General features: G+C 38.7%; 1 protein-coding gene across 1 annotated transcript in view; it reads right to left on the reverse strand.

The window, feature by feature from the left end:
- Positions 1-339: 339 nt before the first annotated feature.
- The window catches only part of LOC119426411 (nuclear receptor coactivator 2), a 33,880-nt gene continuing 21,846 nt past the window's right edge, over positions 340-12,373 (reverse strand). The window contains exons 3-5 of the mRNA XM_037693975.1: positions 6,260-6,367; positions 5,491-5,663; positions 340-497 (exon numbers count right to left, since the gene is read on the reverse strand). Of these exons, the coding sequence (XP_037549903.1) occupies positions 340-497; positions 5,491-5,663; positions 6,260-6,348 (420 nt within the window). The 5' untranslated portion in view covers positions 6,349-6,367. The remainder of the gene's footprint in view (positions 498-5,490; positions 5,664-6,259; positions 6,368-12,373) is intronic.

Here is a 12,373-nt window from a genome sequence, read left to right on the forward strand (position 1 = left end):
AGGAGGGAGGGGAAAACGGGGGAGGGAGGAAATGGGTGGGAGGACAGGCTCAATGGACTGATTCACTTGCGGTGCTGTTGCTTTCTTTCCCATTATATGCAAGCGCTTCAGTGGTCCTTCTTGGTACAACGAGACCATTGCTCTGCTTGGTGATTTACAGCCAATCGGGGGCAGATACAAGATGCTGGCAGCTTTTCCTCCCCACACATAACCACTACTGGCACATTTGTGATTGTTCTCTGTGGATGGCACTCTTCATTATGTATCAGTCATGATTTAAAGCAGAGAGATTATGCTTTGTGAGTGTTCAGAGTGGAGCACTTCGGTCCGTATTGCACCTTAAAAGACATACACGACACTAGAAATTAAGAAAAGTAAAGCCACTCCACCCACCTCCAGCATCATTGGTCCCAAAGCATCTTTATCAATGACGCTTTGGCCTGTCGATGAGACATCAGCCTTCTGTACCTCCTCCTCGTTTGCTGCTGCAGCCTTTTCTGTTACCAAGACAGCAAACATAAAAAAAATCTTCATACCAGAATCTAAACAAGGGATCACATTCAATAAGATCACAACAGCTTTTACACAAAACATACATTTCACAAGAGGCCATAGACTGATTTTCTCCTGAAATAAACTCGTACTTTAAAGCGATCATTGGTTTACAGTCATTTTAACAAGTGGACCCCTGGTAACAAAAGTAAAAGTAGCTGTGGCTTTCTCAAGCACAGGGCAGTGAACAGTCAAAGGTTGTTGTAAATGAGCCGGTCAAAGCACAACTGCCTCACTGGTCTCCATGATTCTAATAAAACAATAAAAAATCTTATATGGAACATAGACAATGCGTAAACAACTTAAATAAATGGGAACAAAATGGAAAAAAGCTAAAATATATAAATAAATAAATGCATGCATAAGAACTATAAACACTTATTGTGTTTGTACAAAGAATATTAGCATCAAAGTATGCATTAAAAATCTGACTAAAATTATGTCGTTATGGTCATAATTTCCAGTTTAGGACGATAAAACATTTTGACTTGACATTTAAATTATTTTAGGAAACACAAGGCACTTCATTTCCTCCCTTATAATTCATTTGATGTTAAATGAGTAACGTAAAACAATGATATTTATCGACAAAATAATAACGTGAGGTGAACAAGAGCAGTTTTCTCCACGATTCTGAACCTACATTAAGGTGCTATGCTTTCATTCACGTGACTGGGTTAATAAACATGCGGAGAGGCCGTATGTTTAGAGCGTAGGCTGCCCTACTTTTCTCAGCCCAAGATGAGAGGCAGAATACGAGTGGGCTGTCGGGAGGGGGGGGGACACATTTAACGGACACACCATGCCAAGTAGAGGGCTGACCATATGGTGAAAAAAAACATTGGAGAAAAGCAAACAGAATTTTGTGCTTCCTTTTTAACGGGTATAGATGTGTGAAAGTAGACAAATGCAGGTTTCCCTCTGCTCAGAGAGCTTGTGCAACAGCTCACAGACAAATATTCATCTCTTTCAGCGTTAATGATATGTGTATCAGCAGGTCCTCTCGCAGCCCAACAGGGCCCTGTAGACCAACACAGCTGCCCCGAGTACAGACCCATCAGTCAGCGTCATGGCTGCCTTCGCTGGCATTCTGTCTCACTGCAGAACCGTGGCATTCTGCCACAGATCAGGGGAGCAATCGATCAATTACAAGGATTGTGTAACATATTAACAGCTACACAGTATGCATCTGGCAAGACATTTGCCATATAGGATTTCCGCACTCCTAAATTCAATAGTTGATTCGTAGTGTATTTTACACCAAGTAAATAATAAAGATCAAAGTAATATACTCAACAGTACTAGCCTCAGTGTAGCTGCTGTAGCTCAACCACCAGTTTAAGTAAAGAGATGGTACCAGTAGTTGCTCTTTATGTTAGAACAGTGTAAAACGCTGGCTAACTATTGACAGTGTCGTTACTTTAAAGCAAAAACCATTAAAAAAAAAAAAAAAAAAAAAAGCTTAAAGGCAAAGGATTTTTAGGCAGACAGGGGGTTGGTGTTAGTTTAGTCATTTTTTCTGATAATTCATATTTCTGCTGCTGTAAGTAAATAACATTTACTGTTCTTTTTTTTTTTAAACCAGTGCAAACCGGAAAGAAAGGAGGAGGTAAATATAATGGATGGATCGGTACGGTTGTATTTTCTTCATATTAGCTGTTAATTGTCCACCGTTTTTCATGGAGATTGTTGTTATTGTGACTGTACTTCATTCTACAATGATGTAATCGGTTAAAAAAATTTGTTTAAAATTGTGAAAATGCTCAATAGTAAAGTGTTTTCTTTTTTAGATAAAAAAAAACAAAAAACTAAAATGAGTCATTAAAATTGAGGTAAACACCATCTTCCATAAAAACTAACTTTATAGCAGTGGATATCAGCTCAGCTCATTGATGCTAATATTGTTAGCTTGATTTAAAGTTAATAACCTAGCTTCCAGTGGTTTGGCTTTTTATTGTTCTCTCACAGTGATTAACTAATTCTCAATGCACAAAGCTTATTATAAGACAATGAACATTATGGGGTGAAAAAAACAACTTAAAGATGCTGATGTTATCACATGGAGCTCAGTTACAGCAGATTTCTGCACTGGATTGTGTACTTACAGATACTTTTATACTTCTCTGGTTTAAATGCTCCTAAAAATTACAAACCTACATTCTGCCTGCAAATGAGAATAACATGTATTTAGGCATTTAACTGTTTATTTACTATGAAAATGTGTTCACAGAACAAGCAGTAAAAATTTATAAAAGTATAAAAATAAGTTTTCAATAGCAACTGTCGTCACAAACTACTTTGAACGGAGACGGCAACACAAATCTGTGGGAGACATTAAATGACAAAAATGTAATTTTATTTTTTCAGTAATGTTAGTATAAAGTCAGGAGAGCTTTTAAAAAAGTGAGGTCCAGTGTGTGCCCAGTGTGTACAGGGTATTTGCAGGTTTCTGTGTCATATTTAAGAGTTTTTAAAACCTTTTTAATGCCACCTTGAATGAAATTTAACATTAAAAAACTATAAATATAGACGATGGTTGGAGGATCCTGCTGCGTTACAACAGAGCATATGTGTCACTCAACGAGACACATTCAAGTTTAGATTTTGTCTTTTTATTGAACACAAAGTGATATTCAGTGCTCTCTGGTTCAATAGCTGTACGTACAAGTGCAGGTATTTGGTTGGAAACATCCAACAACAACAAAAATACATTACTGAATACATTCATGTGGCTCGTGTCTTAATCTCCAGTTTGCCTTCATACACAACGACAATGTCCAGCAGCCAAATGTCTACGCATTTGCACCTACATGATTTAGTCACAGAATAGCTAGCAAGCGTATATAACAGCAGCTAGTTAAAAAAAAGCCTCAATCTACTCGAGTCAGTCGGTTTGAACCATAGACTGTAGAAAAAATTAAAAAAAACGCAAGGAAGAAGTCTGCGCAGAACTCAAGGTTAAACTTTTGTCCGACAGCATCATCAACACCCCAACAGCATGACCCACCCTGCTCTGCCCTGATTGGTGAAAGGTCTCTGGTTTTCTTTATTGGTCAGTTTAATCCCCATTGGACTGAATGGCTTTAAACACATTTTCCCCCATCCTCATTTTTTCCAGAGAACGTTAATCCCTCCTGACCTGACAAATTTTAAGGCCTTAGCGCAGCATATTTAAGACATTTTAAGGCCTTGATGTTAGATCCTTGGATTTAAGACTTTTTAAGGATGTGTGGACACCCTGTTCTTCTCCTGACGAGCATGTGCTTCTAGAAGTGCATATGAATGTAAACATAACTTTGTCTTTGGTCGACCTGATAAGGATATCTGCAAACCACAGCAACTTGCAGCAGAAATATCTCCATAGATAAATGGAACTACAAACCAAATATGCATGGCTGATTCAGTGTTGAGGTTTTCCTTTAAACAATAATTAGATGGGCTGCAGGAAAAAGATGCACCACTAACATCCTACAAAACTTTTATACCTCATACTTAATAGATGAGATGCAATAAAGAGAACCCGAAGCATCAGTGTAGTGCATGATGTTCAGCATTTATACAACTAAAAAGGATGTATCCCTTCTTTATTGCATTGTGTAAACAATGTTGTCATTGGGGGAAGGTAGGGGCTGCAAAGGGGAAGGAAGAGGATATGATGGTGAAATTAAGAACAAGTTGATAGTAACCTAAACAGGATGTTTGCATCTTATTGTCCACCTTTGCATAACAACTGATTGAAATATATTTTATCTTACTTGGATGCATTTTCAAAAGACAAAAATGATGACTATTTGTAACAAGACGTTTCGCTTCTCACCCGAGGAGCTTTTGAGTTATAAAGCTGAGCTAAGCTAAATACATATGCAGACTGTCCTATCACTACTCGCAATAGGGGTTCGTTAGGGTCTTTGCTAGTCTGAGACACAGAGGAGCCACTCTGGTGACATGGCTGAAATGCCTGATAGGTGTGAAAATGACTGGGAATCAGGCCTAAAGCTGCATTATAAGAAATAATATTTATATTTTGGATGTATTTTGTTTGTATTTTTATAACTTTCATGTGGCATTTTTCTATTTTAACATTGTTGTGTTAAAGAGAGAGCGACTGGGCAGAGGGTCTGTTCTGAAGAAGTTTTTGTTTCTGATGGGAAAGATTTATAATTAGACACCTGCCTTTCTCAACAGACAACAACACAAATTGTTAGAACGTGAGGGTCTACTGGCTGAGATCTGGTAACACGAGGGATTTCCCATAGGTCGTTGATGACAACCACTTACTGGAGGTGTGACCAGTTCTTGAAGAAAAGTTTGTGCAGCCCTGATCTCGGCGCCATTTTGTGAGAAAATGCCGTCTCGTGTGTGTGTGTGCGTCTCCCAAATGCTCAAACGCTGTATTTTATGCCTTACATGTGTATTAAAAAACTTTTAAACTGAGTAATGATTGCTTCACAGGAACCTGCTTCAAACTATTTGAACGAGCTTAACATGACTAAACCATATTGTCATAAACTGGTTTGATCTGTGCATCTTACGTTGGCCAGTCTCTTTACACGTCACTCCAGCTGCTGTTCTTCCAGTTATGGTTCAACACTGATAGACTGGCAACAAACAACAACTCCGATTCATGACACGTGTTGGATTGTATACCTGGATTATTGAGCATGGACTTTGTTGGTTAAATCAGCTGTACTTATATTTTAATAAGATGAATTATTATCTGCAAACTACATCCCAAACCATGATACTGCCGCCATCACAAGCTAGAGTTTGTGCAGACATGGTAAAACTGATACATGTCTCGAACCATTAAAAACTGAGCATTCATGTGATTTTTATGAAATCTTATTTAGAGCAGACAGCTTTCCATTTGTTTGCAACATATATTTACTGTTCAGCTATATAGCTTCTACAAAAAGAAAATGTAAACGACGATTGTACCTTGCTCCTTTATTTGACGAATTTGTTTCACAGTTTCCTTCAGGATTGCACATTTGTCAGGCTTGACATTGAAGTTGTCGATGTCATTAAAGTTGGCGAAGATCAGCTCGGCGAGCTCTTCGATGTATTTGTTCTCGTGCTCGCGGTTACGCTTTTCATTGCTCCGCTTGGGACTGCAGCGAAAAACAGCAAGACAAAATGTAAAGAAGATATAAAAATTTAAAAACAAATTAAAAAACACAGGGAAAGTTTAGATGGGCAGAAATAAAGTTTCTGTTCAAACATTAGGATTGATAATCTTTCAAACTGGCAACACAGAAAACACAGCTACAAATTTTAACCAGCTTTTATTTTGTGTTATATACGTTATATGGTCCCCAACACTGGTCCTTGAGGAACACCATCCTGCGGGTTTTAGTTGTTTCCCTGCTTTCACACCTGATTTAAATGAATGGGTGATTAACAGGCTTCTGCAGAACACGAGGAAGTAATTAAATCACTGAATCGAGTGTGTTGGCACAAGAAAACAACTAAAACATAACAGTATGGTGTTCCTCAAGGACCTTGGTTTGGAACCACTATTATGTTACATCTGGGTTCGCCCGAAGAACCCATTCTAGGGTGAAATGTCACTTGAACACAGTGTTGCAACTTATTTTGTCATGGCACAATAAACGAGATGAAAAATGTGTTTGAATCTGACATTTTCTTAAAACAGGGGGCCAGGTAACAAAAAAAGGTAACTGTGGTCCTTAGGACGATGGCTCACCTGGGTCCTTTTGGCTCGGCCAAACATTCTTTGCGTTTTCGTGACTCTGCCCTTGCAGGGTCAGATGAGTTTTCTCCAACTCCACTCATCGTCAATGCATATCAGCTTCTGGACAAACGGAAAGCACAGTTTTTACATGTAAAAACAAAACTTTTAGCTTCTAAATGAAGAGCCAAAAATCTTGGCGACTACATTTTGTAGAAAGATAAATCAGGCTCGATTGTGTGCACATATGGACATCTGCATTTACCACACAAACGTCTGTGCTGGGCACACACAAGTTTGTCCACTCCAAGAGAAAATGAGTGAAAATGGAGCAGAGGTAGAGATTCAATCATTTCTCTCTGATGACACAGTTTTCCCCAGAGACACCGAAATGAGAGCACGGCGCTTTGCCCACAGCAGCAGACTGTGCACTCCAGCATGTACTGAGGAAAATACACACTCGTTACACAAAACCAAGCGAAGCCAGCCCACATTAAGGGCAGAGTGATTTCACAATAACAGCACGTGTGTTACTGCCTGAGCACAACTCACCTGTTCTGGTTTGTTCAGGTCACTTAAAGAGTCACAACTTGTGGTTTGTTTGATAATCATAGTATTATACTAAATAAAAATCATTGTTTCGTGGTTTACTATTTGAGGTGGCAAACTGAGGAATGTGTCAGCTTTAAAAAATGTTTTTTTAAAAATCCTTCAATCCCATTCACACTTGTACTTCCTTTATTCTAGATGAAAATGTGTTCTGCTATCAACTTTCTTCACTTTCACTGGGATAGAAGGGTTGTAAATATTTATGAATCAGGGTTTGAGGTCTAAATAATAAGCAGATACAATTTTGAAGATTAGTTCAACACTGAAAGGAAAATTGTGATATTAACTACTTGATTTTTCCAGTAAGAGGCATTGCTTTATTAGTGTCTGCAAAGTGGGTGCCTGCAGAGATACGCATGTATCTAATATGTAACAGAAGTCTCTCTGGAATCCGGGGGGAGCTGAATAATTGAAGCAGGATAAGAGAGTAAACATGGCAGAGAGACAGCTAAGAGAAGAACAATGTTACAGAAATGAAGTACAGTACAGTGGGTTTATTTATTTAGATTAAAATAATAGTTTATTTTAGCATTATCCTGCAATGTGATAACAGAATAATGCTTTTTACTCCCAGCTTTTATGAAATTTTAAATCAGAAACTAAAACAAGTTGTGCACCAAAATGTTGTAAAGTTTCTCAAAATCTTTTATTAACAACATTTTTTAAACAACTTTAGATTTTCTTTATATGGTAAATGTTATGTCAATTAATCTGCCACAGGAAGAACAAGTACAGTAGTCCCTCAGTACTTCGCGGTTCATTTTTCGTGGACTCGCTCCATCGCGGTTTTTCAAAATAAGATTGGGCATGACACACAAGTGGCTGATTTATGCATGAGCCGCAAGATCTGCATGAAATTTTTATCTACAATAAAATTATTTTGAATTATTAAGCACCTTCTGCACCTTTGCGCAGCCCAGAGCTGCACAATAAACTTCCTGCTGCAGCTGATCAGCTGTTCACTGTGCATAGTGGAGAAGTGGGCGTGGCCAAGATCGCTAGGTGGCTGAGAGCAGATGAGGTAGGGAGCTGAAATCATGACATTCTGTGCTCTTTTAGAGTGTTTAGAAACATTGTTTAGAATATTGCAACAGTGTTGGAAGGGTTTAAAATGCCTTATCTATATATATATATATATATATATATATATATATATATATATATAAATAAATAAACTACTACTTGTACCACTATGCCTACTTAGTGGTTTTTCACTTATCGTGGGTATTCAGGGTACAGATCCCAAGCGATAAATGAGGGACTACTGTACACTAAAATGTAAAATTAGCTGAACTTTTTTATAGATAGAAAAAACACCTTACAGTGCATTTGGTGTGTTTGACTCTTACGACGTGCAAACATGGTTTTGATTCTGCTCCTCTCTTTGCCCTAAAATTCACCACATGCTGAACTTTACTGCACTAACTAAAGAACATGAATTATTGATCAAAGTACAGTAATGTCTTATTAATTACTGCCATCTTCTGAAAATCTGATGGCAGCTAATGGACTCTGGTTTAAATATATAAAACTGCAACTGCTGCAAAGCCTTGTTTCATAACAAACCTCGTTGGTTAAAGCATCATATGCTTTATATAAAATCATTTTGCTTTTAGAGGGTTGTAAAAAAAAAAAAAAGAAGAGAAGGACTAATCCATAATAACCAATGGAGACCTTGGAAGAGAAACTGTAAGTCATCCCCAGCAGAAGAACCAAGGTTGGTGCATGCTGTGTTGTGATACATTCTAGGCTACTCTTACCATGGAAACGGCTATGACACACAACGCTCGCTGCTCAGCCATTACATAAGGAGGGAACAGAGTAGAGAACAACATAATTTAGAAGCAAGCAGAATGGCACAGCCTGGCAGAAGCGGTCTAAAGTAATAGGAATGGTAGTGACCATGCAAACTTGAGTCTGGCTTCCTTCTGGCCTGGAATGACCTACTTTATGCTAATGGTAGTGTCAGTGCTGAAATGGATGAAGTCAAAGTAGTGGTACATTGGCCTGAGAGTCAGAGGAGACTATGAAGGGTAAAACATGTTCTGCTGACAAATGGCTTAAGTACAATTTTTGATCTGTAAAGTGAACGGACAGATAAATATCCACAGACATCAGTGTGCACCCATCTTAGTATTATGCTCTTTCAGGGTGTCTTTATGCTGTGGGAATGTGCTGTTCACTAAAAATATAAAAAAGTCTCTTTGTCAAAGGTTACACCGTTTTATTAATGACAACAGAAACAGGCCATTAAACTCTAATAGCTAAGTGCCACTGCCTGTTCCTATTGGCTGTGCCGGGGCTTTGAAGCACAAGTTACTATGGGGATTCCAGATCTGGTTGGTTGTGAGCGTTCCCTCTGGGCCAGATATGATTGGTTGCCTCCATCTCCTTGACATGGCAATAATGATGGGTCATTGTACATTGAGACAAATAAGAGAGACTGGAAGTACCAAGCACGTCTCAATGACACCAACACAGACAGGCAGACAGCCTGGCAAACAGGCTGGTGGGCCATTTTTGTGACGGTGGGGGGAGTGATTCTAACACGGGCAGACCCACTGGGGATTTCTTGTCTGAACAGCAAAACACAGCAGGGGGCATGTCTGCAAATTTGTTATGATAATGTCTATATGTATAGAGGATCACTCTTTTTGTATAAAACTAACAAAAACACATTCCTTGAGTGGTTACTTTAACGATGCACCTATTTGCTTGCATATATACCCAAACTCCAACTTTACAGAGCTGTTTAACATAACACCACCAATGGACATTGACGGAAACTTCTTCAGTCTGACTGACCCTGAGAGACAACTCAAAGTTTATGAACACTAAAGGCCACACGGTAAGTAAATTATCTAATAACCAATCAATGGTTTGCCCTTGGTGATATGATTCATACCCAGATCTCAGCAGCTTACTGTGATATTTATCCAGAAAAAGTGCTGGATATGAGGATGGTTGCACACAAAGAAGACGTGACCAACACCCTAAGACTGATCAGACATGAGAGTCATGTAAACAACATAGGGTCGGACGATTTGGCCAAAACTTTTATCACGATATATTTCTTAATTTCAGTCGATAACGATACAATTCAATATCGATATAAACAATATGTCTGTCTACAACCTGTCTAAATAAAGGTTGAATGAATGAATAGAAAAGCCTCAGAAAAACTGTACAAACTGTACAAATAAATTCATGTTCACCTTTTAGTTGTAATTAGCCTTCAAACATTTTTTTTAAGTCACTGTCAAATAAACACAAAATTCTCAACTTTGTCAATATTAATAGTTTTAACTTTAAACAACAACATAACCTAAACGTTTGCTGCATGGGTTTCTCTTTTGATACAGCTGGGGGTGTTGTTTCAGGGACACGTTGGCTCAAACTTTTATTGTGCTTCATCTTCTGACTCTCAGCATATTCTATCAAGTGGAACAAGTTAAATGTGTTCCCACCGCTAGTTGGAACGACGCTCCGTCACATTTTGCAGCACTCTGACTGAAACCTGCAGTTTATTGGATCTTAGAAAGCCGAACCACTTCCACACCACCAAATTAGTCTTTCCTCTCTTATCAGTTATGTCATCTGCTTTATCTTCGCTTGTTCAGTCACATTCTGACGGTCATGGGCACTCATTTTGAAGCAAAAACTTAACGCCCGTTGGAGATTAGCCTAGCCTAGCCTGCTACCGCTAACGCCTTCTGGATCCGAGCTCTGCGGAACATCTACGTCACCACGCACTTACGTAGTTGTGTCGCAGCTTTTTCTGTTCAGGTTGAAATTGAAGCGGCCGCTTCAATCAAAACAGAAAAAGAAATGCGTCAGTGAAACGCTGTAATCCTATCGAAATATCAAAACTGTGCTTAAAACTAGTATCACCGTTATTGAATACAAGTACATTGCGACATATCGATATTGAATTATTGTCCAGCCCTAAAACAACATTAAATAGAAATGACAACTGACACAGTCACAGTAATAGTCACTAACTGCAGGAACATAAATTAGTAATTTGGCCTACTTATTTTAGATTTAGACTGTAAATGCATAAATTGGGCTGTGATAAGAAAATGCCTCGGTACGCAACACAATTTTTCATTCACTAGCTTTATAGAACTTTTTCTTTCCCTCGTTTTATTTTTAAATGACTTAAAGATATTACAAATAATTAAAAAAAAAGTCTAACTCTGTAACAATGCTGAAGATACGCTATTGCAAGCACAAATTCACCACCTGGGGATAGTGTTCATTCATCTAGCATCTACTTTTTCATGGTCTTGTTGCAGAAACGGGTCCAGAGGGGAAACCCAGACATCCCTTTCCCCAGTGACACTCTCCAGCTTCTCCTAGAGAACCCCAAGGTGTTTCCAGACCAGATAGGTTATGTATAGTCCCTCCTGCAAGCTCTGGATCTGCCCAAAAATCCCTCCAGAGGGAGGCGTCCTGAACTGCCTTTGCCGACTTCTTTCAATGCCGAGGAGCACTGGCTCAACTCTGAGCTACACCCAGCTGAAGGAGCTTCTCACATTATCTCTAAGGCTGAAACTGGCAACCTCACAGAAGAAGCTCATTTCAGCTGCCTGTATCCAGGATCCAGTTCCGTCTGTTATGAAATATATCTTGTGACCATAGGCGAGACTTGAAACTGGACGGACAAGTAAACGGAGAGCTTTGGCTTTCAGTTTAGCTTCTTAAATACAGCATCGCATCGCCTTTATCACTGTGGATAAGGCCTCGCTCCATCTCCCTCGTCATCCCGCCATCACTCACGAACAAGACTTCAAGACATTTGCACTCATCCATTTGAGGCAACGACTCATCTTGTGGTTTGTTCAGACTGTGGAAAAAAAAAAATTAAAAAAATTTCGACTACTGCTTAGCTATGACACCAATTTAAAAAAAAATGTTTGTGTTGGATCAGCTGGTCATTGGAGAAGCCTAAAACTGTCTAAATCTGATCAATAGTAAATAACCATAAGAAAAAAATGAATATGTCAAGAAAAAAAAAAATCCATTGGTTCACCTGCGTTGAGCATCAATGGCTCCCAGCAATGAAGTTCAGGAGAGGGTTAGGCAAGCAACCTCATTATGTATATGAATGATTGGCATGTTCTTAGAGGCATTTAATAGATTACAGCTTATCAAGCTGTCAGCTCATCTAATTCATTAGTACAGTGATTTGAAACATATGGTTGATCAGTTACCAGGAGCATTATGTTAGTCATCAAAAGTGAAATGAGTGAAAGGATAAATATTTGTTCCTCAAAACCCAAGAGAGCCTGAAAACTACAGGGCATTTCCTCAGATGGCCATGAATTTTGTTTTTCATTTGAGTGTGTAACAGGGCAAAGAGGAAGGAAACGAGCAATATCAGCTTTTATTTAGTCTAAACGCATTCCAGTAAAAACAATTATAGTGCAACTGAGACAATGTTTCACTGACCTTTAAATTCTGACAAAAATGTACTACTGCCAGCTCAGTTGTTGACTTGTTGATTATTTGTCAATA

This window comes from Nematolebias whitei, chromosome 20 (genome assembly GCF_014905685.2).
Source record: "Nematolebias whitei isolate Nwh7 chromosome 20, NemWhi1, whole genome shotgun sequence".
Lineage (NCBI taxonomy): Eukaryota > Metazoa > Chordata > Actinopteri > Cyprinodontiformes > Rivulidae > Nematolebias > Nematolebias whitei.